This window comes from Euphorbia lathyris, chromosome 6 (genome assembly GCF_963576675.1).
Source record: "Euphorbia lathyris chromosome 6, ddEupLath1.1, whole genome shotgun sequence".
NCBI lineage: Eukaryota > Viridiplantae > Streptophyta > Magnoliopsida > Malpighiales > Euphorbiaceae > Euphorbia > Euphorbia lathyris.
This window is the reverse complement of record NC_088915.1, coordinates 63,873,072-63,897,840: the sequence shown is the minus strand read 5'-3', so window position 1 is coordinate 63,897,840 and position 24,769 is coordinate 63,873,072. Positions and strand designations below refer to the sequence as shown.

The 24,769-nt window shown below is 35.5% G+C and overlaps 4 protein-coding genes across 5 annotated transcripts; 3 read left to right on the top strand and 1 right to left on the bottom strand.

Annotated features, from left to right (window-relative positions):
• The first annotated feature begins 1,777 nt into the window (after positions 1–1,777).
• LOC136233142 (large ribosomal subunit protein uL2) lies at positions 1,778–3,428 on the top strand. Its single transcript, XM_066022729.1, has 2 exons — positions 1,778–2,307; positions 2,966–3,428. Exons 1-2 carry the CDS (start codon positions 1,868–1,870, stop codon positions 3,306–3,308), a joined length of 783 nt encoding a protein of 260 aa, XP_065878801.1. The 5' UTR covers positions 1,778–1,867; the 3' UTR covers positions 3,309–3,428.
• Positions 3,429–10,375: 6,947 nt separating this feature from the next.
• On the top strand, positions 10,376–13,105 carry LOC136233474 (nudix hydrolase 15, mitochondrial-like). The gene is made up of 4 exons (XM_066023141.1): positions 10,376–10,863; positions 11,718–11,860; positions 12,296–12,415; positions 12,490–13,105. Exons 1-4 carry the CDS (start codon positions 10,506–10,508, stop codon positions 12,712–12,714), a joined length of 846 nt encoding a protein of 281 aa, XP_065879213.1. The 5' UTR covers positions 10,376–10,505; the 3' UTR covers positions 12,715–13,105.
• Positions 13,106–13,701: 596 nt separating this feature from the next.
• LOC136232448 (nudix hydrolase 15, mitochondrial-like) lies at positions 13,702–16,214 on the top strand. 2 transcript variants are annotated; one of them, XM_066021626.1, is made up of 4 exons: positions 13,710–14,338; positions 14,423–14,565; positions 15,338–15,457; positions 15,553–16,214. In XM_066021626.1, the coding sequence occupies exons 1-4, from the start codon at positions 14,062–14,064 to the stop codon at positions 15,775–15,777; spliced, it is 765 nt and encodes a 254-aa protein (XP_065877698.1). In that variant the 5' UTR covers positions 13,710–14,061; the 3' UTR covers positions 15,778–16,214. The 2 variants fall into 2 exon arrangements, with proteins under 2 accessions (XP_065877699.1, XP_065877698.1); XM_066021627.1 differs by lacking the exon at positions 15,338–15,457 and having other exon boundaries at positions 13,702–14,338.
• Positions 16,215–16,572: 358 nt separating this feature from the next.
• On the bottom strand, positions 16,573–18,533 carry LOC136232447 (magnesium-chelatase subunit ChlI, chloroplastic). The gene is made up of 3 exons (XM_066021625.1): positions 18,313–18,533; positions 18,033–18,142; positions 16,573–17,788 (listed from the first exon to the last, which is right to left on the bottom strand). Exons 1-3 carry the CDS (start codon positions 18,413–18,415, stop codon positions 16,736–16,738), a joined length of 1,266 nt encoding a protein of 421 aa, XP_065877697.1. The 5' UTR covers positions 18,416–18,533; the 3' UTR covers positions 16,573–16,735.
• Between the last annotated feature and the right edge of the window lie 6,236 nt (positions 18,534–24,769).

The window sequence follows — 24,769 nt, the reverse complement described above, 5'->3', positions numbered from 1 at the left end:
AGAACTTTTTATCGTGTATTTAACAAAAACTAACAGAGGGATGATGGGGGTGCTTGGCTGTCTGGGTTTGTTCATAATTTAGGCATGAGTTCTTCCTTTTCGGAAGAGCTTTGGTGGATTTTTTTTGGCCTAAGGTTGGCCAAGGGTATGGGGTTAAATAAATTGCTTGTAAAATCTGACAACCTCGAGGCCATCAAAATGATTTCCGATAAGAATGCTATTTGTCTAAATAGCCGTAATTTAATCAAAGGCATTAGAAGGCTTTGTTCTTCCTTTGACTTCATCAGTTTCAGCCATATCTTCAGAGAGCAAAACATGGTTGCGGATCGTTTGGCGGCTGATGGGCATGAGCGGATGTTGGGCGTCACAACCTTATCTTCTCCTCCTGACTATTTATCTTCTCTTCTTTTGGAAGATGCAATGGGGGTTAGCTTCCCTAGGCTGATCCGAGGTTAATTGCTTTGGTTTTTTTGGTTTTTGTTTTCTTTCCTGTTCCTACCAAAAAAAAAAAAAACTAACAGAGAGTTTTAGGTGTTTGATTTGAAACTTCCTATTTGCCTTTTATAGTTGAAAACAAAAAGTAGATAAACTAAGTAGACTCTAATTAATTTTTCACGCAATACTTTCCCTCATAATATGTTCTGTTGGCCAAATAATGTCAAGTTTACACTAAAGTATTCACGCCTATAAAATTTAAAGACCTTACAATATTTTTTTTGATAATATAGCTATTATTAGGTAAATCTCCAAAACACTAATAAATTATTTACTCCATCTAAAATAACAAATGCTTTTGCACCAATAAGTTTTGGATCCCTATCCTAAAGTTTTCTTTTTCTTTTGAAAAAAAAGTTGTATTAACTCAAATTAGAGTATAACACATAGATAAAAAAAAATGGTAGACATATCCACTCACCACGAACAGGTCTAGCAGTGACGACTTTTGCTAACATATGTGTTATCAAATTCACTAAAGGTTTTACAAAAGAGATGGAAAAAAAAAGTTCAAATCTCGAAACAGAACACACCACTCACTAACAACATCCGAAAGGTAAGACAAATTAGACTCCTGATGCTGAATAGCTCGGACCATAAACAAGCAATCAGATAAAAACTTGTGAACTTATTTTTTATTTCACAATATGAGTAGTAGAAAGGCTTCACAATATTCACGTTTTTTTACGGTGATTCTTTTTCTATCAGTTAGGCATGTAGACCCATATAAAGTCATTCTTAATAGTTCCATAAAACAAAACTCTTACCCGAATATAAAATATAGAGAAGGTGGCACGAGATGACATTTACACCTAGAAGTATTTGTGAGATGTTGATTACACCTCAATAGATAAAGAATTATGATTTTTTTTTTCCTTTAGCTCAAGCAACGATGTCGTTTTAGTCTAAGTTTGATAAAAAAAAAAAAATAACAATAAAATTTTACACTTTAATTTGGATTTATTACAGTTAACCATCCCATAAATTTATCTTTTATCATTTTATTAAATTTTTATTGAATTTATTAAATTTTTTTTTTAGAATTATTGAATTTATTTTTTATTTGTTAAAATTATAGTTAACTGACAATAAATTAGTACTTAGTTTATTAGTATTAATTAAAGGGAAGAAACAGTTTAGATTGTAGAAAGACTTTACAACATGTACATTGTACATCCTTCTTCTATTAGTTGGGCCTGCAGGCCCATATAGGATCATTCTCTCAATAGGTCATCTCTAATTTTCCATCGAGGGGATGAGATCAACGGTGGTAGATGAATCATCTTCTATTCCCTAAACTCTTAAAACCCTAACCCTACTACCCTCTCACTTCCCCCTTCCCCCTTCCCCTTCCCCTTCCCTTACCGCCGAAATGGGTAGAGTCATCCGTGCCCAACGTAAGGGTGCCGGCTCCGTTTTCAAGTCCCATACTCACCACCGGAAAGGTCCCGCCCGATTCCGCTCCCTCGACTTCGGTGAGCGAAATGGATATCTGAAGGGGGTGATTACCGAAATCATTCACGATCCTGGTCGTGGAGCCCCGTTGGCCCGTGTCACTTTCCGCCATCCATTCCGATACAAGCACCAGAAGGAGCTTTTCATTGCTGCTGAAGGAATGTATACTGGTCAATTCGTCTACTGTGGAAAGAAGGCCAATTTGATGGTCGGGAATGTTCTTCCTTTGAGATCTATCCCAGAAGGAGCTGTCGTCTGCAATGTTGAGCACCATGTCGGTGATAGAGGATCCTTCGCTAGATGCTCTGGGGATTATGCTATTGTTGTTAGTCATAATCCTGATAATGGAACAAGCAGGTATTCAAGTTTTCTCTGTTTTCTTTTAACTGTGAATTTTGCTTTGAGCTTTTGATTTGTGTTTGCTTCCAACTATAAGTTTCCCTTTGTTCTTACTGTAGAGTTTAATTTGGATATGTAGGAGTATGATGATCTTGAATTGAGTTCGTGTGGTTTTTGTGTTGTTCATTCTTATTATTGATATTTGACAATATTTTTTTGTTAGCTGGGCAAAATCATTTAGCATTTGTTTGGAAGTTTTGGAGGTGATGGGATTGAAAGTGAATCAATGGAAATGAAATTTAAAAATTAACATTGTTTGGGCGTTTAATTTCGTTTGAGAGTTTCCACTATTCCTTTGAAATTTTGGTACTGGTTTTTATGGGGTTACTTGGTAGATTGTTTGAAAGCGTGTTTCAATTGCATTAACTTTTTTCTTTTAGATCATTGACTCGTGCAATTGCATAGCCATGAAGTAGGTTCGGTAGTAAGTTATTAGGGCTCATGAATAATTTTTGAAGCTTCCTTGTTGAAAAGGGCAGTATGTATATAAACTCTTTTGCCTAGTGTCTACCCTCTGAAATATTTACAGGGTCTGATTTAATATCTCTGAGTACAAGTATTCGCAGTTTCTTACTTCATTAATTGTTTGGTTATGTCTCTGAATTCTGTTTCCCAGAATCAAGCTTCCTTCTGGAGCGAAGAAAATTGTACCAAGTGGTTGCAGAGCTATGGTTGGTCAAGTAGCTGGTGGAGGAAGAACAGAGAAGCCTATGTTAAAGGCAGGAAATGCATACCACAAATACAGAGTGAAGAGAAACTGCTGGCCCAAGGTTCGTGGTGTTGCTATGAATCCAGTGGAGCATCCTCATGGTGGTGGTAACCACCAGCATATTGGGCATGCTAGTACTGTTCGTCGTGATGCACCACCCGGCCAAAAGGTTGGTCTCATTGCTGCTAGGAGGACTGGTCGTCTTCGTGGACAAGCTGCTGCAACTGCTGCCAAAGCTGATAAGGCTTAGTGCATAAATTAGTATCATTACATCTATGTTCTCTTTAGACAGTTTTGCATTACTTTTTGAAGTTTTGTTGCCCTTTCAGTGTGCTGTTCTTTTAATTTTTAATAAACAACATTTTGATTTTGTCCCCTTTTGTGGATTGAGGATTCAATTTTTATGTTTTGACAACAATTGAGTATCCAACTTTCGAAATGGGTTAATGTTATTGGTTACTCTAAAAATCACATTGACATGGTATTTAGTGGGGAAGACTTTCCTCAATGGCGTTGCACATGTTTCTACGGCTCCCCAGGTTGTGCTCTGCGTCATGTAATGTGGAATTTTTATCCGCTCTTTGAAGTTTTTGCCTTGCTGCGTCATTGAGGACTTTAATGATCTCGTTAGGCCTTATAATGAGAATGGGCTTCATCCTTACTTAGAATGGCTTTTTTAGGGGCTTTAGAGACACGATTACATATTATACGGTTCGATCGGGCATGGTTACGGATCAATGGTTACACATTTTCCCATTGTTACCCTTAATTGTTTTGTATCTACTGCTTTAGATCTTCACCCTTTTAGCCTTTGTTAGAGAGTGAGGTAATGGAAAAGAAAGGGAAGTGATAGAAATGAAAATTAAAAATTAATCTTGTTTGAGTTTATAGAATGTAAATGAGGTTAAAAGTTTAATTTCGTTTGAAAGTTTAAATATGCAGAGATAAATTTTTTTAATGAATTTTCCACAATTTGGAGGTCAGAGTTTGAGGTAGAAGGAAATAAACATTTAACTTCCATTAACCATTATTTACTCTCTAAAAACAACTCACAAACAAAGGTTAATGTGATATTTAACCTTCCATTACTCTTATTTATCTCCATTAACTCTTTCCTTTTACAATCTGCTAACTAATTGTTGGCGTGGTTTAAAAGAGATCTCTTTACTTAATAGAATTGATTTTGCGGGATTTTAATGGAGAACTGGGATAGGAATGTTGTAGCATAATCTTCATACCTTATAATGAGGTAAATTTTATTTCAAATTCATCAATTTTATTATTAAAAAAATTCAATAACATATTCGAATAAATTGTAGTAAAATAGTGTAAACATGTGGTGAGAAATGGAAAATGTAATGTGATTGGCATTTATGATTTTAAATTTTGTTAAACCTATGCTTTTGCAGAAATAATAAGGTTTACGACCCTATCTTAAAGCTCAATCTCCGAATGTCCGGAAGAGGCTAGATGATGAAGAATGGATTACAGCTGTTTTTCAATGGGATTCGACTTCCGAGAAGTATATGATTTCTATTTTGTTGTATTTGTACCCTTTGTGGTTTTTTATTGCTCTTTGTAGTCTTTATCTTGCTCTTTGTAGTCTATTTTCTTCCCTTTGTGGATCTTATACTGGCTATAGCCTGTATGGGTTGGAAGTTTTATTGTGTTGTATTTGTACTTTATGATTTTATGGAATGAAATATGACGCTTTTATCAAAAAAAAAAAAAAATAATAAATAAAAAAAAAAGCTCAATCTCCACCTTTAGAAATTAATCCAATAACTTTTAATTAAAAAGAAAAACAATCCAATAATTTAAGTCCCTTTTATTTATCAATACTTAATATTGGATAACGAAATTTTATATTAAAAAATTAAAAAGTTATTTTTTATTTTTATTATATTGAAAATGAAAAGAATTAATGGATAATTATTGTTTTTTTTAAAATAAAAATGAATAGAGAAGATTTTAAAAGCTTAGAAAATGTTTTTCTCGTTCTTCTATAAATGTTTCTAGTGAGTGATTTGATTTCCGACTTATGTTTGGGTTGAGTCAGACGCAATGTACGTAGTTAATCTGTTTAGACATCATTGCATGGATGTTTCTTGGAGTATTCGACAAGAGTGGTTGTATTGTCTCAGTATTTGCTTAAGGATGAACATTCTCTTTTCACACATCTTTAGGAAATAGAGTTGCTGATGCATTGACAAAGTTTGAAGTATCTTCCTCAGTGATCAATTGGTGGCCTTCAGCTCATGTTTTTTGACACAGGTTTATCAATGATTGCATTTTTAGTATTTCACATTTGCGTTTTTCTTCACTTTTTCTATCTTTTCTCCTTCCATTCTTTTTGTTTATTCTCATTCATCTTCTCTTATTCAAACACTCACTTTTTTCTTTTTTAATATATTGTGGGTTTGTAACTTCTTAAGTTATGGGTGTTCACCCCGTCCAAATTCTATCTCGTTCCAATTTCTATAAAAAAAACAAATATTCGAAATCAGAAAATATTCTTAACAAATAAACAAAGCCTTAATACTGTATTTTTTTCCTATATAAAAAAAAACTGTACTTTTTTTCGAAAAGGAAATTAATTACTACTAATACTTATCCACCGAAAGTTCCATAAGTTTCCACAACCGTTGCCAACCCCAACCTTTATTCCCTTTTATACATTAAATGTCCATTATTCTTCTCATTATGATTGCACAGTTTATTTCTAAACACAAGCATAAACAGTTTTTTTTAGCGGCTAGTTAGAAAATGACAATTTGTGCTTCGAGCTCGATTAAATCGGTTTATGAAGAAAATTATTTGATTGTAAATGGTTTGTGAGCAATTCATTTATTGTTCGAGCATTGTTCGTGAGTATTTTATTAATTTTATTTATAATTTTTATTCGTCAATAAATTATTTATTATTTTATAAACTATGTAGTTTTGAAATTTAAAAAAAAAATAGTTTTACATTTTCTCCCTTCATAAAAGTGTTATTGTTAAAAAAAATAACTGGGCCATTTTTTACGAGTCTATTCATGATTATTATAATTGAATTTGTTTTGTTCACCAGCTTGTTCGTGTCAAAAAATTTAAACCGAGTTCCACCATGCTCAAACTCCCTTAAGAACCAAAACTTAAAACCATACTCCAACTTCGCTCGTTATAAATCTAACCAAATGTCAAACTACTTATAAACGGTTCGGATCTTTACAGCCCTATCAATGTATCAGAAAATAAATTAGAAACATATTAATATTTTTATTGTTGAGGACGAAATTATTTTTTATTTTTTTTGAAGAGAAAATAAAACTTTATTAAAGAATCAAAGAATCATTACAGATTGCTGAATGTAAAATAATCGGAATTGATGAATCACTGAAATGATTAGCGTTGGAACGGGCGTGACGAGTCATGGCATGAGCCACACCATTCGCTAACCTAGGGACATAAGCCATTGAATAATCTTGGCGTTCTAACATTAGTAACCGAATATCTCCACCACTCCTAATTCTGTATTTTCGACTGAACCAGACTTAATTTTGTGTATCAAATTCCTCGAATCAGTCTCAAACTCGACATTGTGCAGAGCTAGGCTATTCACCCATTGGATAGCTTCCCACAAAGCTAGAGCTTCAGCTAACAGGGCAGACGGACCTTGCTTGACGCAGCTGAAGCAAAACAAGAATTCTCCCAAACTTCCTCTTAAAACCGCTCCCGCTCCAAACTCTACTGATCTTGCAGACACTGAGGCATCGACATTGCATTTTAGATTTCCTGTACGTGGTGGTGTCCAGCGGGCTCTCGCAGGTTCTCTGGTTTCTTGCTGAGGCTGATGTGCCTTAACTTGTGCTTCTCGCCATTCTGCAACAACACGCTCATCCCTCTCCATCACGCCATCCACACTCTCTGCCTTGCCAGTCCAGAGTTTCGAATTACGGTAAGTCCAAATAGCCCACAAAATTGTTGATTTTTCACTTGCAGTCTCAATGCTATCGGTTTCTAGCATATTTAGAGTACAATCCTCAACCCAATCCCAGTTCTCTTCCAGAGCCACAAAATTCGATCGCAGCCAGCACGACCTCGCAAATTGGCACCCCGAGAATAAATGCCACTCGTGTTCAGCGTCTGAACCACAAATAACACAGTCGATTGCTGTTGGGATATTTCTTTGCATCAAACGGACTCGTGTAGGTAGCATTTTCACACATAACCTCCAAACGAACATCCTAATTTTTGGTGGAACAATTAATTCCCAGATTCGACTCCATCCTTTCACCCCAACTTCTCTAAATCTCCCATCCTCGAGCCTCCTGTATCCGGATTTCACTGAGTATTAAAAAAATCACTTACAATAAAAAAAACCCATTTAATCCCTTAAATTAAAATTTCAAAATCAATTAAAATCTTAAATTATTAAAATCATCAATTAAATCTTTAAACTAAGCAAAAATCATCAATTGAGTCATTGTCCTATTCTAAAATCAGAAACTATGATTATTTGACATAAAATGTATTGATAATTGTGTTGACACAAAATGAGTTTGGAGAAGATGGTCTGAAACTGTTCAATTGAATGATTTTCAACGAGGATTCGATTGGTGATTTGTGTTTAGAATGAAGACTCAATTGATAATTTTTGTTTAGTTCAAGTACCTGATTGACTTCGAAGCTTTAGCAAAGTGCCAAATAGGTGTTATGCCGGGAAAAAATATTAAGTAGTCTGTAGGCTTTGATTTGCAGGCTTGTATACACTATTTAGATATTTTTATTAAGAGGAGTTTGGTTCACACAGTGGTAACAGAAAGAAATCCAGAAAGAGAAACAAAGAGAACGGAAAGGAATAACCCTGAATTCTCCATATTTGCTTGGTTCGTTCCAAAAATGGAATTGTATACCCCATGATTCTCTTTGTGGTTGTTTGGTTCAAAGGAGATAATCAACTAGAACTGTGAACAATGACGAATACATGATTGGTTGGTTGGAGGGACCGATTTTACACGTGCGTGTGTATTTTTTTTTTTTTTGCTAAATCGAACTTGTTCAAATTTTTTCGTACATATACGTGTTATAATCTGAGTGGTCAAGAACCAATTTTTAAGTACCAATATAAAATTTCTCAAAATTAAGCTACATTGTGTTTAAGATTCTTAACATGTAAAAAAATGGTGTCTAATAGAAAAAATCGGATTTAGGGAAGAGGGCCTAACAAGCTAAACAAATCTAGAAATTTGAATTTAAAGAGAGGGCCTAACAGGCAAAAAAAAAATTAGAATTTTGGATTTAGAGAGAGCCTAAAATGGCTAAAAGAAATTAGAATTTTGGATTTAAAGAGGATCTAATAGGACCTGTGCCCATTTTTGGGTTGCTAATTCAATACTCCCATCAAAATTTCTTGGAGACAGGGGAGCTAAAACCACCACAACATCAAATTTTGTGAAAACAGGGGGCTGGAAACTACCTGTAGTCATGGAGTACATTTTACTATATTAACTCAATTTAAGTTATATACTATTGATTTGAGGGATAAAATGGACTTTTCCATCTCATTTAGATTGTAGGTGCTTATTTCACCTCCTTATTCTATCCCATTAGGTATAACATTTGAGGGATGAGACGCTTATCTCTCCTTTATCTCTAAAACAAACACGAGATGATTTTTTTTTATCCCTAGCTCAACCCATTTATCCTCGTAACAAACACCCTGTAAGAGGTTGAGTAATTAGATTAGAAGAGTTCGAGGTGAACCTAAAACTCAAAAAGGTAAACGGAACTTTTGTTTTAGTAAAATAAACAACAACAAAATGAATGAAATATCATCTTTCCCTTCTCATTTCCTAAAGCTTTGGGGGTGTTTGGTTGCTTATTTTCATGCTCATGTTTGCATTTTCACTCCAAAATGGAGAATTTTAAACGTTTGGTTAGGGATCTCATATTTGCCTTTTACACTTGAAAAGTAGTTTTTTTACAAAAGCAGAGAATCTTCGCTTTTTGAAAAAATAGCATTTTCTAACAGCAAACAGCAAATCGTAACAGCAAACAGCAAATAGCAACCACAAACAATAAGTAAAACAAACGGGTCCAAAGTCACCTTATATTCCTGTTTAGATGGCGTTTGGTATTTGATGAGGATACGAATAAGGATAAATACTAGGATATGTATAAGAATAAAAGGTTTGGTAAGATAAAAATAAGATAGTTGAGAATTATTATTCCATATTTGTTTTGTGGAATAGAAATAGATATAAAATAATACATATTTTACTGTATTAACCCTACTTAAGTTACATAATATTGATTTGAATGATAAAATTGACTTTCCATCTCGTTAAAATTATAGGAGTTTATCTCATCTTTTTATACCACTCCGTTAACCAGGGCCGACTTTGGGTTATGAATTGAGCGCCCATGACCCATAATAGTAAGGCCAAAAAATATTTGTATATTTTACATATAAAAAAGAAATACGCATGTAATATTAGAATTGATTGATTCAGTTGGTATAAGAAATTGTCTCATCATTCTAAATTTAATTTGTCTAACCTTCTTCTCATTTTATTATTCAATAAAAAAATAATTATCTATTTTTTTCTAAAAAAAAATATTATTATCCAATTTCAATTTTTTTCCTTAAATTTAAATATCTATATATATATTCAATATGAAAAATAATATACTTATTTACTTCTTTGAATTTTACATGACATAGATACTCATTATTTTATTACATAAATAATTCTAGTTTGTATATTCGTTACTACTGCACTACTAATTTAACTTTCGTGTAGAAAACATTACAATCTTAAACAATGTTTATGACTTGATGCAATTTCAAGCCTAGTTGATTAAAAATGAGTTTTTCATTAACATAAAATGTATTGAGTGACCAGAACGGTGGAAATTGGAACGAGGATAAAACAAAAAATTAGATATAAAAAACCTCATTTTCATCAATTAAGCTTAAAAGTGTACCAATTGATAAACGTTAGGTTTAAAATTGCACTATTTTATACATGAATGCTAGGTGCTCTCTCCTAATAATCATATTATTAAATTTGTATCTTATTACTTATAATAATAATAAAAATTATCTAATCTCCAACTAAAAAAAATAGAATATATATCTAAAGAGTACAAATTTATCATCTTGCTCCAACCTCTAAAAGGTTAAAAACAACCCTACAATTAACTATTACAATCAGGGATAAATCCTCCATCATTTCATCATCCTATCTCTGAAATAAATATGGAATAATAAATTTTTTTTTTTTTTTTTTTTAATCTCTGTGTCGGCCATTTATCCTGGTAACCGTCTTAGAGTAGAGTACATGCCCTATGATAGGAAAAAAAAAAACGGAAAGCCAGAATCAATCAGCAAAACCCAACCCCCACCAAAAAACAGAAAAAAGGTATCTTTATTCAATCAATGATCAATCCCTTACTATGTGATGATATCTCGCTTTAGAACCAGGCTGCAATTCTCACCATCTCGGCTTTGTAAAGCACCCTTCTTTTCACTCATGGACTCTTCTGGATCACACAGGCTTCTCACTTTAGCCCAGCAGCTCCGACTCTACAAGCCACCATCGCCTTCACCCGATGAAATTGAAGAGCAAAGAATTGAGGAAACTGCAGGGAAAGTTGTTTCCCAGGTTGGTTTTCAAGAATCTGCAACCCCACTTCCTAAAGACCCCGAAAGATTTAGACCCAAAAGAGCTGCTGTTTTGGTCTGCATCTTTCAAGGTGATCATGGTGATTTTCGTGTCATTTTGACTAAGAGGTCTTCACTATTATCTACCCACTCAGGTTAGAAATTTTCAGCCTCCCTTTTGTTTATTTCAAGTCAAGTAATAGATTTTTGGTTTTATTTTCAATCTCAATTCTTGAATTTTGCAGAAAGTAGTTATCATCAATTGTGAGTTAGAGTTTGGTTTTTGTTTTTCTGGGATTTTCCCCCAACTTTTCAAAACCAATTTAGGCTTTAATGTATCAATAATTGTACAATTTCATAATGGTCTAATTAGGTAAATGTTTCCTTTGTTTGCTAATGATCAAGGTTTAAAAATCAAATCCCTTGTCAATTTCTTGAATCAATGGATGAACCATATAGATAGATAGATAGATAGATAGAAAATGTTGAGCTTGATTAGTTATAGCTACAAAAATTGAGGAAACTGACTGAGCGAAAAGAAGATAAAGTTATTTTTACTTCTTGTTTTTTTGGCAAAGAAGATTATTTCACCTTAGAGAGGCCTCACTTAGTCCAGTTTAAATAAGCTATGTATTAATCTTTTGTTGCCATTTGTGGATGAAGGTTTGAGGTTCCATTTAATCTTTCTTTCCTGATATGATTATGGGCATGTTTGGTTCAACTGTTCGTACTTACTGAGTTGTTTAATGTTTTCTATTGCTAGTAGCTGATAGTTTTTAACTGATTTTCCTTCCGAAATAACTATCATAAATTGTTTCTGAATCATAACCAAACACCTTGTATTCTACTTTTTGGAGTGAAAAAACAAAAAGGAGCTACAGAAAGTAGAACCAAATGGGCACTATATCCCTGGCAGTTGAAACGAATTGGAAATTTACTTGTTACGGTTGATGATTGAGGAGGCACGGGTGTGATTGTTATTGAATTAAATGAGTGTTTGTGGCTGCAGGTGAAGTTTCATTGCCTGGTGGAAAGGCAGAGGAGGGTGATAAGGATGATGCTGAGACAGCAACTAGAGAGGCAAATGAGGAAATTGGTTTGGATCCTTCACTTGTGGATGTTGTTACCGTTCTTGAACCCTTTTTGTCTAAGGTATAAAATCTTTTAACTTTTTAACTTTTCCACTATTTCAACTGAATGATACAGTGTGAATCTGTTTATGAGAAAATCTCCAGGAGTGATGAACTAATTCATATGTTCTTTCTTTATAGCGCGATTTCTCTTAATCGAGTTTCACACAGTTCATCCCTTCTTAATATAGCAAGCTTATACTAACCCGATTTTGGTGTATAATTTCATTTCTTTGGCATGTTGGTGGATAAATTTTACAATATGTTGCACATCATCCAAAAATTCTATAATTGTAGAGTTCCCAGCACACTGTCTCAGAGACCGCATAAGCATCATAGTTCTCTTAAAAACTACTTATAAATGGCATGTAAATTGTTCATTAGGTTACAGATATGCTGTTAAGGCATAACCGGGAAAATGTTAATTTGGGTTTTTGTGATTGTTGGTTCTTTGCAGCACCTCCTAAGAGTAATTCCTGTTATAGGCATATTACGAGATAGGAAAGCATTCGAACCCATGGCAAATCCCGCTGAAGTTGAAGCAGTGTTTGATGCTCCATTGGAAATGTTCATCAAGGTTTGTCTTTTACACTTTAACGATTTAAGTATATGTTTCCTTTTACGAAAATTATAATTGCCTGCTTGGTTCAGGATGAAAACCGAAGAGTAGAGGAGAGAGAGTGGATGGGAGAAAAGTTTTTAGTTCATTTATTTGACTATGAAACTGAGGAGAAGAAGTATTTGATATGGGGTTTAACAGCGGGGATTTTAATTAGAGCCGCTTCAGTAGTCTACCAGCAGCCACCAGCTTTTCTGGAGCAGAATCCGAAATTCAGATTTCCTAGCGACGTAAACGGTGATACTATAATCCCATGAAGAATGATTTAAAAAATTTGATGGGTTGTATTCTAAATAGTCAACCTGCAATAAAAACCGCAGCCCGTACCTGTGGGAAGTGTGATTTCTTCACAAAAATTATTGAGAAGTTCGGAAACAGAATGATCAGTACGTAGTCAGAGCATGTAACTCCTTCTGTGGAATGGAGTTTGAGAATGCAGAGTATATAATGTCTAATTCTGCATCAGTGCTGCTCTTTTAGTTTGCAAGAATTTGGAGCTGCTTATCTATCAGATGAGAATTAGTTTTCTCATAGGAGCTTGTTTAGTCACAAAGTGAAATGTTTAATGCCCCTTGTAATTCTTGCATTTTCAGTTAAATGTTACTTAAAAAGCATTGTGTTTTATTTCTATAATTTGTCTTTTTTTAAGTGGTTGAGCAAGATCATGAAACTGTAATCATTATGCTATTCCTGTACTTTCTTATCCTGATCTATCTTTGAACAGCTAATTGTTCAAAGAGAAAGGCATAATGTCTAAATTTGTCTCTTAACGTATCTTAGAGACTGCATATATATTTCTAACGTAAGAATTGATGAAATTATTTTCCATTTCAATCTTGAAACAATTTTTGATCCGGATAATAGTATATATGGAGCAATTTTGAGTCCAGATAATATAATCATAAAATGAGACTTTTATCTGAGTTTAGAGGTAGAGACACGGAGTGTCGACACACACTTCGGTATCGAGAACCACTTCTTAGAAGGGTGATTCCATTCTTACCCATCTTTTTATATTTATTCACGGGGTATTGATTGCATCCCAACAAATGAAGTATTGAGAATTTCTTTTTTCTCCACGCTAGTCCAGGTCAAAATGGTATGTTTTGATATGGGTAAGAGTAATTTTTCTTTTACCCCGGTCCATATAGTTAAAGGTTAATTCAATCACTTCTGGGTTATGTTAGGTCCGTAATTTGAACCTTGTACAAAAAGAGAGAAAAATATGTACTATCATGAGAATGGAAAGCAGCCATACAATTTACAAATTAGATGTTTGATCTAAAATCCAATATAAGCCGCCAGATAAAAGTTTCACAGCAAATTAAGAACACTTCCATGAAGCAAGTGGAAATTTTGCTTGAACAGGCTAAGCTTGATCGCTGATTTCGAAGCCTTTTTGTTGGCATTTCAGCAATGGAATTAAATTGAATAGAAAGATTCCATCTTTACCCGTTTCCGCAAACTTTTATGAACACATGTGATTGGAAGAGGGAAAATAATGGTGCCTACAAAGCCAGTAAAGAACAGTTAATTAAAGTTGCCTTTAAAACCTCATTTTTTCAAGAAAAGAAACCCTAAAACAGATTGAATCCACCAATTCGATGAACATGAGGAGGAAATCGGAAGACCTCATATCTTTAGCTCAACAGCTTCGCCTCTATAAACCTCCTCAACATCTAAACAACTTGATCGGTCAACAACAGCAACAAAAAGAAGTTCCTGATAAAGCAATAAATGGAATTGGTAAAGAATTGGATTGTGCAGAATCTACAAAACCCAATAATAGAGCTGCAGTTCTCATCTGTATCTTCCAAGGCAATGACGGCGACCTGCGCGTAATCCTCACGCAGCGCTCCTCAACAATGTCCTCTCACTCAGGTAATTTTCTATTAAGTTTGTGTTAATTGTTAATTTTGGGAATATGAGTTCTCTGCCCAAGTAAAATATGATGTCTGAATTCAGGTGAGGTTGCATTGCCCGGTGGGAAAAGGGAGGAAGATGATGCTGATGATGTACAAACTGCTCTTAGGGAGGCTAAAGAAGAGATTGGGCTAGATCCTTCTCATGTTCATGTTGTTACTGTTCTTGAACCATTTGTCACTTTGGTATGCTTTCAAATTCAATTTCTTAGATATGAAGCATCAAGGATTAGGGATGTCAAAACGGGTTATCCTGTCATATATGATCTTAGATATTCCATGAGATTATCTCTCATGTAAATTCAACAAAAATGAGTTCTGTATAGATCTCTCTTTCGTTACATTCCATTTAGGATTAGGAATAGACATAATTGTACCCATTTTTTACATATATATCTTTCTCCTTATTTGGGATAATATTCGAATTAAGCATTAAAACGGTCATTGAAGTTGGAGTCATGATCAGTTTTAGCTCAAATCGAAGTTGAGGTTCAACTCAGTTCTAAAGTTGTCAAAAATTGACAAATTAGCTCAGAATAAATCGGTTTTAATACCTAAAAGTTTGTCAAATTTGGACTAGTTTATCAAGTTTTTCCAATTTCGGAACTGAGTTTTGTACTTAAATTTCAATTAGGGTTAAAATGACCATGTCTGCCAATTTCAGGAGCCATTTTGACACTTAACTCGATATTATTCTATTCACCTCTTTGGGGTTCTATTGAATCGAGAAATGAGTTTGATTGTCTATTTTTTTTTCGGTATTATATAGAATTCGGTATAATATATAAAGCATCTTGGAAATGAATCTTATTCCATGGATATGATACCTGTCTAGTGTGTGTTATGCAAGGAATATAGACAAAGGGTGAACGTTGGAGTATTTTTATTATATAAGCACGAGTGGAATCCCAATTAATTGTGTTGTCGCGTTAGAAATTGACATCACTTATATTTGCAGCGGGGCATAATAGTAGTTCCTGTGGTTGGAATACTATTTGACAAGAAAGCTTTTGATCCAATATCAAATGCCAACGAAGTAGAATCAATATTTGATGTTCCACTTGAAATGTTTCTCAAGGTTCTACTGTTTTTCATCGATTAAATTTCAAACCAATTCTGGAAAGCTTTCATAACTGGCTCATCTTATAGATTTTGATGGTGAATGCAATGCAGGATGAGAACCGCAGAGCAGAGGAGAAACAACGGATGGGACACAAATATCTTCTTCATTTCTTTGATTATGAATCAGGAACCAGAAGCTATGTAATTTGGGCTTTAACAGCTGGAATCTTGATTAAGGCTGCATCAATTGTCTATCAAAGACCACCTGCATTTTCAGAACAGAGGCCTCCCTTTTGGGCTGGAACTCCTTCAACAAAGGATATACCAAAGCTTTAGTTTTTCTTACTGCTTCTCAGTTTCAAAATCGGGTTATCCTGTCAAAATCACGTTATTTGTATGTTCCATATGATTATATACAATATAAATCTAAGAAAAATAATAATTGGATCAATCGGATTGTCTTTGTAAATCGTATTATCATGACAAAATTGTCACTCCCACTACCAAGATCCACCGTGATAACAAGTATTCTGTACATGAACAAGTGCTGGAATTTCCCTTTCTGCAGAGAAGCACAAAGATACCTATAAATAGCATATTTTGTCCCAAGCATTGAACTTCATCAATACTTGTCTAAAGTTTCCAGCTACGCTCATGAATCGTGTATGTGATTTTTCTGTGCAGTTTGTCCCTTCATCATTTTAATAGTTCTGTCTAAGTATTAAAATGTACATATATAAGAAAGCAATCATTCATTCGGCTATTTGTTGTTAGTTATTTGTTATTAGATGATTGATAATTAGATCTACTTAAACACTAAATTATATTGTTTGAAATAAAATGCTAAAAGTATGCTCCGAAATGTTGAAACAAACACTCCCTCTCCCTCGGTGTCAAATTATCCTCGCAATATGAAATTATGTTTCTGTTAATGACGATGAGCTACAACAAGTTCTACAATCTATTGCAAGAAAAAAAAAACGTTGGATGTATAAAAAAAGTAGCAATCAATCTTGTTGTTTTGCAATGCCTGGGGGAAAACAATGAGATTTGGAGGTGATAACCCTAACTGAATCATCTTGAACGATTGCTCTCCCTGCTTATGAGTGGATTCATAAAAGATCTCCAATAAGAGTTTCAACAATGCATACCATTCATTCTCTTCAATTTAGTACAATGTCCTCAATAAAAGCAAGGAATAACTGTCTATAATTCCATAGTATTAAAAAAACCTAGAAAAAGGCAATATGAGGAGATGAAGAACAGAAAAAAAGACAAACAGAAAGGGATATCTTCAACTAAAAACCTCATAGAATTTCTCAATGACAAGCAAACCTGAGTCAATTGACTCCAATGGATCTTTCCTTAGCCTGTGTCTTAAACAATTGGGAATAACAGTAGCAATATCCTCTGGAGTCACTTTATCTCTACCTTTCAGAGAAGCAAGAGCTTTGGCAGCTCTGTTTGTCACAATATCTCCTCTCAATCCATCAACATTCAGCTCTGCACAAACCTTGGATATTTTTACCTTGAGATCATGATCTATCTGCACTGCTGAAAGACGACTCCTGGCAGCCGTAATTTGTTCCTGGAGCTTCTCTTGCTCTGACAAGTAAGTAACACGGAATTCCTTTGGGTTTTTGTCGAAACGAGCTCTTTCTTCCACTATTTTTACTCTCAGCTCTGCATCTTTTACAGTTCCCACCTGTGCATGCATTCCAAATCTATCAAGTAGCTGTGGCCGGAGCTCGCCCTCTTCAGGATTGCCGGAGCCAATCAAAATAAAACGTGCAGGATGTGAAATTGAAATGCCCTCTCTTTCCACGGTGTTCCATCCCGAGGCAGCAGAATCTAAAAGAACATCCACCAAATGGTCATCCAAAAGATTAACTTCATCCACATACAGAATCCCTCTATTAGCTTTAGCAAGAAGGCCAGGCTCGAATGCCTTGATGCCCTCTGTTAGAGCCTTTTCGATATCAATTGTCCCACAAACTCTATCCTCTGTAGCTCCCAGTGGCAAATCAACCATGTTAATCTTGGTAAGAACAACTGAAAGCTCGTCCCCTTTTAGGATGCTCTCTCTGACTTCTACACCCATAGATTCAGGATCTTCTGGGTCTGAATTATATGGATCACCGAAAACTACCTTAATTTCAGGAAGCAAATCAACCAAAGACCTAACAGTAGTAGACTTCCCTGTTCCTCTATCCCCCATAATCATAACACCTCCAATCTTGGGATCAATCACATTTAGCAAAAGGCATAGTTTCATCTCATCCTGTCCTACAATTGCAGCAAATGGGTACACTGGCCTCTGGTTCTCCTTTGCAGCAGCTTGCTGGGCCTATAAATAAAATTAAGACCGTCATTCCCCTAATTTGAGAAATCAGAACTACTCGTTCTTTCTTGCTTTGCACAACTGCACATTCACTCGTAAACAAAGTTCGCAATTCATTGCATTCCTTTCTAATCAATCTAAGTAAAATTAAGTCTTCAACAGACATTGACAATGCTTCCTAAAAAGCTAGAACAATCAAATAAACAGTAAATCAAAAATTTATAGTCTCTAAATGTAGAAAAACATGTACCTGCTGAGTGGGGCTAACATCAGTAGCAACATTGGTAACAAGGAACTCAGACCTCCCTTTCTTGCCCTGAATCCCAATTCCTCCATAGTACTTCCTCCCATAACTCAGCCCTGAAAATTAACCGAAAAAAGTATCATCACAAAAGCATCATCGCGGAATTTAGAATATAACACGAACTGGTCTACAGCAAATGCATTCAAACCCTACAATTGAAGCTTAAATTTGTGTTTGGAGACGAAAAAGGGATTTGGGTTTTTGCACAGTTACTTGAGAAATGTACCTGAGGTTAAAGAGAGAGAAGGAATGGAAGGCTTGGGTGTGGAAGAAGAGAAGGGCCTAGACCGCAAAATTGCAGTGGAAGAAGTTCCCAGAATTGACGCCATGTGCGAGTAATTTTGAGCAGGTTGTTTGGGTCACGCCGATTACGTAATTTGTATTCGCATTTGGTTTTCTATTGGTAGTGCAGGGTTGAGGATAAGAGGATAGATTTCAGTCGTATCTACTGTGTTAAGCTGGAGACCTCTGCTTTTCAATTCCGTTGGATGGTGAAAAAGTCAAAAAGAAAGTTAAATTGATAGTTTAAAGTATAAAATAAAGATAATACTCAATTAGTTTAACAACAACATTCAATTGAGTTGAGTAGCATTTGAATTCAGTAATTCATTATTATTTTTTTAATTTTTTTTTAAAAGATTTACACACAATGCGCTTACATTAAAGAAAAAAGAAAAATTTCCACCAGACCCGGATGTGATTCGAACCCATGACCTCCCATTATTATTTTTATAATCTTTTTATTTTAATTATTGCTATTTTTAAGAGATTATATTATTATTTCAGTTTCATAAGAATTCAGTACAGTAACATCTAATTCAATTCAGTTTACTTAATTTTAGTCAAAAAGAAAAAAATCTAACAAATTAAAGATAATTGATACGGTCATCCAAGCTGCCGTTTTGGAAAAAACGTAGTAAATAATAGAGGGCTAAATATCATTTGTACCTTCAAAGTGATTGTATATTCAGTTCGTTAGTAAAGTATATTTTAAATTCTATGGAATATTTGAATTTGTATCCAACATGTACAAAACCCAATATGTATATTTTTCTAAATTAATTTTTTTCATCGTATATACATATTAATATCAGACGAATATAAGCTTCAGCATCTGAAGAAAAGAACATATGACACCACCATAATAAAAGTGGTCAAAATGATTACATATAGGGGATCTCGACTCCAGAAGTCTCAAAAGACCTGATCAATGATTCATCTGTTATATCAATCACATCCAATTACCATGTGAATCACAATGCCTAGTAGGCTGGAAGAATATCAAGCTCCGATATCCATACGTACATTCACCTATCAATGGGTGACACGTAGCACACCCTACTCATAAACTCATAACCGTCTTCTATAGCTCGACCAGAGTATAAATAGAGTAATCACAACTTAAGGTACGCTACTTTATTCATTCATTAAGCTTACATCTTAGCTTTGATTTACCTGTGTGTTCATCCTCAACTCTTATATCAAACTGACTTAAGCATTAGAGTGGGTTAGTCGGACAACGTTTCCCCTTCCTTTGACCTTGTTTATGTCCAATTCCATGTTGCCAAGTGGACTTTCAGGATTCAACCACATCAAATTAGTGCGGTGAGCATGGAACACACATAACAATGACTTGATTAAGTAGTACATCCAACTTCCATCCTCCAGTGTATCCCTTCAGCCGAAGTTCAGATTGCAACGGAAGAAGAAACACGATGACAATTTCAGTCCGATCAGAACTTGGATTTGGAAATGGCAGGCAGAGAACACGTTAAGGCCTTAGACTCCCAACAACAAAGGCTTTTAGGCGCAATCTCTTGACGACTGGTAGAAAACATGAGATCTGTCCACGACGTCATTAACATTATGTGACAAGAACATGCCATCCAAATGGCTGAGGCTAAAGAAAAGCTAGAGATAACAGAAGAGATTACCGGGTATATGAATAAAGTGACGATTGTGAAACATAAGGGAATAAGTCAAATCAAATGACAATTACCTTGGCAACACGGGTAACAGGCACATCAATGACTTGGCAAACAACTTATCAGCGTGGTTATTCCTCTTGACGTATCTCATGATCTAGAGTGGACCATGGGTACTGGTCCATAGGGTGGAGGAAACTGGTCGCGGTCACAACACATGCCGAGTGGGCCAGGCGCCTGAAACTACAATCCGTCGGGTTATATGGTGAAAAAATCCGACTTTGAAGATCAAATAGGAGCGAAGGAGGGACTTCTTTAATTGATCTGTGACTTTGCCCTCACCAGGGATCATTGCAAGACGAATAATGTCGTGGGAGATCTGAGGATCACTTAGACAAATATGATCACCCACCGTAGCATTGAACACAAAGCTAAAAGAGAATGAGGTTAGAAAAATCCCAAAAAGCACAAAAGAACAAACAAAAAAAGAAGGAAAGCCCCTTACCTCAGAAGTGTCAAACTGCACAAACCGAGCTTCTTCCTCTATAGTCATGGCCCACTTTCCTAGCTCTCATCTGCTTCCTTATTTTGGGGTACCTTAGAAGAACGAGTTTTCTTCCTTTTAGGGCCGAAGGAAGCATCATCTGAGGTAGGCACCTTCCTCTTGTAGCACTTGTGAGTAACCTTGAGCTCTCGAACTCGGACCAAAACCTGAAGTTCAACCTCATTAGGAGTAAGCCCCGCTGAAAACCTCCATCTCATCTCCCCTCTTGAGGAACTTGGGCCTCAAGTACACCCTCCGAATAAGCCCCTCAAAGGAGTTTGAGGATCAGGCATTGTCCCTAATGGAACCTCTCTAGAAACATCCTTTTGCACTGTGTCAGAATCAGACAGTGCAACCACATGAATTTCTTTGGTGGCCACCCCACCTTCCTCAACCAGAGCCTCAACACTTGGCTTCATAATACGTTTCCAAGCAACAACCTCTGCCTCGGACACATAAACTCTAACCTCCATCATATAACCAAAAATCATAGGTTCAATTACGACCCCCATCATATTAGGAAAAGAGGGTATGGAAGATAAAAAAGTTGCATCACGACTGGAAGAAGGCACATCAAGTCCGAAACAAACCCTGTGACCTATGCCTGCACCAATAGATCTGGCCTAAGCAACATTATTATGAGAGGAATGGCCTTTTGGTGACCCCGATAGCACCACAACATGAGTTGGATCATCCTTCAACAGATCATTTTCCCTCAGGATAGGAACACCCCGGGCACAACAACAACCTCCCCCTCCATCCTCGCTAACATATAAGCAAAAATAGCTGAATTAGACATGATAAAGACCTGCAACACAAATCAAAGAAATAAAAAAAACAAGAAATTCACCTCGAAGATTAGCATACTCAACCGTGGTAATGGCATGAAGCATCCCATTTGAGCTCCTCAAGACATAAGGCATATCATCTTAGAGCATCTTAATCATGCCCTCACACTCCCATTTCAGTAAGCTCCATTTCCTTTATCTGAACATCATGATCTCTAGGAGATGGATTCCAATCCACTCGGAATAGGAAAATATCAAAATAACTAGTGTCTGCATCATCCTTATTAGGACTAAAAACCATTTCACCTTGAGACCTTTAAAGTTATATCCTTCTTCTTATACAAGAGTGGTCTGCCCCCTATGCATATCCTAAATAATCAGTTCATCTACGGCCCTCAGTTTGAGCTTCTAGGGACGGAGAAATATAGCCCCATTTAGTTCAATGCCCATATCTAAGCAATCTTTGCAAAGGCCAGAAGTTCCACCTAAGAAATGGGAGAAATCTCAGAAGGGCAAAGTGAAAATTCTTGAAGAATGTCCACTACATTGCTCATAAGAGGAAAACACAGTCCTAACTCAACATGTTTGGTGTAAATACTTAGGTAATCACGACGAATAGTGTTCAACCAGTAAAAAGAGAGTGGGAGGTGCACATCCATCCCTCGTAAATCATGATGATCATCAAGAAGCAATCACAATCTCTCGGTAGTCAGGGTGGAGGGCTACTCCTCAGTCTAATGATAAGTTTTCTTCCTCATACCAACTACTTTCTTCCTAGCAGACTTATTAGCCTCGAAAGGCTTATTAGGGTTATGCTCCTTAGGATTCATTAACTAGAAAAGAACCTAAAAAGAAGGATCAAAAGTTACATATGCTTAAAAAGGAAAATCACCAGAAAGAGGAAATTGCAAGAAACAGCAAAAGACAGAGTAGATGTACAAGGAAAGAAAGAGGCTCACCTTACACCCTTTCTCCTTTTATATTGCTCGAGAAGTAAGTGAAAAAGCGGGCATCATCATTACTAATAAATAATGATTAGGGAGCATTAACTGCTCCAAGAACGTCCCCTTAAAGAACGTGAAACTATATGATACATGATGAATAGAGACGAACCGTTGTCAACTCGAAAGACGTCCAAAAGCACAAATAAAATGTGCTCTCGCAATTGAATTTATGAGCAAACTAAGTGATGGGTAAATTAACCGACAGGAGCCCACATAACCTACTTATCAGTTTCCCATTTCTTAGAAAACCTAAAAATTATCAAAGATCAATCTCCCTTCTTCAACTTATCAGGAATTAGAAAGTACAACGCTCATCGAAGTCAATGTTTTCTCATCCCAAAGAATGATAAATTAAACCTGGGGGGACATCTGATATGAAGCAAATATAAACTCAACACATGGTACTTACGAAATCCTAACAAACACCTGGGAAAAACAAGACGTGGCACCACCATAATAAAACTGGTCAAAACGATTCCATATTAGGGACCCGACTCGAGAAGTCTCAAAAGACCTGGTCAAGGATCCACCTGTTACAACAATCACACTTGATCCCGTGAATCACAGACCTAGTGGTCTTGAGGGATATCAAGCCCCGGTATTCGAGCGCATATTCACCTATCATGGGTGACATGTAGTACACCCATCGACCATAGTATCAATAGAGTAAACACATCACAAAGCACACTACTTTATTGATTCATTAAGCTTGTAGCTTAGCTTTGATTTACTGTTGTATTCATCCCCAAGTTTTAGCTCGAACGGACTTAAGTAACGAAGCGGTTTAGCTAAACAATACCCCTGACCTTGTTTTTGTCGAATTACAGATTTCTAAGTGGACTTTTAGAATTTAATCACATTACATATGTTTGTGATTTGTTACTCGCAGCAATGAAACTAACAATATTCATAACTCTCTCTTTTTTCTTTTTTCTTCTTTGCCGCATCCCAACCCGCCGATCTTCCGTTAGCTCTCTTCCTCTTTGCTGCAGTCTAGTTGAGGAGGTTCCTTCTTCCTCTTCCCACCGTTTTTATTTTTTTGCTTTGATTTTCGTCTTTGTAGTTGTTTTTCTTTTTGTTTGTGTTGGTCTTGTTAGTTGGATCATGTATCTTATCAGATCTCTAGATCCGTTGGAATTGCATCTGGTGGCTAAAATCTTTATTTTTGTAACTTTTTCTGTTTTAGCAAGAGCAGAAACGGTAGATCTTATCCGTAGATCACTGGATCTACGTGGTTGCAAAAGAAATGACTTAGATCCGAAGGTTCAGAATGGTTCAAATGTTGAAGATTGGTCTACATTTGCTTTACGGCGAATTTGGAGATGTGATAAATATATGTTTCAACTGTTGTTTATGTTCGATGTGCCTTTGATGGCCCTTTTTGCTTTTAATAGTAATTTTCTTGCCCTTGTGGACTATGTATTAGGCTTAGCCTATATGTATGTGAGGTTTTATGCCTTACTGGTCTCATCTTGTACTTGCAATTTTACTACTTAATGAAATATTAACATTACTATAAAAAAAATAATATTCATAACTGAAATTTCATTAATGATATTTGAAATTTAGGCAATTTATCACTAGAAAGATAAAAAAAAAATATTTTGAAATTGCTAGAGAGATAAATCTTATTTATTATAAATGTTTTTTATAACTTATCCATTTTATTATATCCCGTTTAATAAACGAAAGGGATGAGTTAGTGATGGTCACTTGTTTTCAAGTAGGGTCAAGTTAAATTATTAATTTCCATCTGCCGGTAAATGAAAACTTTAGAGCATCTCCAACAGGCTCTTAAATTAGCTCTTAACTTAAAATTTGAAGAGGAAGAATAAAAAATGAGCTCCAACAGCCTCTTAGTTGCTCCTCAAATCACTAAGAGTCTCTTCATCCAGAGAGCCTCTCTCCACCTCTTAGTGCCTCCTAACTTCAGTTTTTATTAATAATTTATTATTGATGTGTCTCTCTACTCACACTATTGGTAATGTAACAATACATAATAATTTTAATAATAAAATAATAAATAAAGAGTGAATATAAAGAGCATTGTTGGACATGATATATCTTAGCCACTCTTAAATCATTAAGAGTCAATTGTTTATATTATTTTTAGAGAGTTCACTAGGAGTCTCTTGGAGATGATCTTAGTGAATTGCTATATACCGCAAAGTTTATACTTTCCACCGCACCCTTTTGACATTTATGTCCTCCTCACAATTTCAAACCAATAACCAAAAACTCTCAAATCTTCTTTAGCTTTTGAAGCTTTTCATAAAACCCGACCTAAAACGACATGCCGCCAAAGGAAGGAAGGGGAAAAGGCTTAATGAATCTTCCGATAAGTTTTTTTTTTAAAAAATGTGTCTGAAATCACGGGTTCCGCCTCCGATTCGGAGGCGGAACCCGTTTTTTTTTTTTTTGC

Coding starts and splice junctions, on each gene's coding strand:
- LOC136233142 (XM_066022729.1), top strand. CDS start 1,868: ATGGGTAGAGTCATCCGTGCCCAACGTAAGGGTGCCGGCTCCGTTTTC. Junction 2,308..2,965: donor CCTGATAATGGAACAAGCAG/GTATTCAAGTTT, acceptor TCTGTTTCCCAG/AATCAAGCTTCCTTCTGGAG.
- LOC136233474 (XM_066023141.1), top strand. CDS start 10,506: ATGATATCTCGCTTTAGAACCAGGCTGCAATTCTCACCATCTCGGCTT. Junction 10,864..11,717: donor ACTATTATCTACCCACTCAG/GTTAGAAATTTT, acceptor TTGTGGCTGCAG/GTGAAGTTTCATTGCCTGGT. Junction 11,861..12,295: donor TTGAACCCTTTTTGTCTAAG/GTATAAAATCTT, acceptor GGTTCTTTGCAG/CACCTCCTAAGAGTAATTCC.
- LOC136232448 (XM_066021626.1), top strand. CDS start 14,062: ATGAACATGAGGAGGAAATCGGAAGACCTCATATCTTTAGCTCAACAG. Junction 14,339..14,422: donor AACAATGTCCTCTCACTCAG/GTAATTTTCTAT, acceptor GTCTGAATTCAG/GTGAGGTTGCATTGCCCGGT. Junction 14,566..15,337: donor TTGAACCATTTGTCACTTTG/GTATGCTTTCAA, acceptor TTATATTTGCAG/CGGGGCATAATAGTAGTTCC.
- LOC136232447 (XM_066021625.1), bottom strand. CDS start 18,415: ATGGCGTCAATTCTGGGAACTTCTTCCACTGCAATTTTGCGGTCTAGG. Junction 18,143..18,312: donor TTCTCTCTCTTTAACCTCAG/GTACATTTCTCA, acceptor GTTAATTTTCAG/GGCTGAGTTATGGGAGGAAG. Junction 17,789..18,032: donor ATGTTAGCCCCACTCAGCAG/GTACATGTTTTT, acceptor TTTTATTTATAG/GCCCAGCAAGCTGCTGCAAA.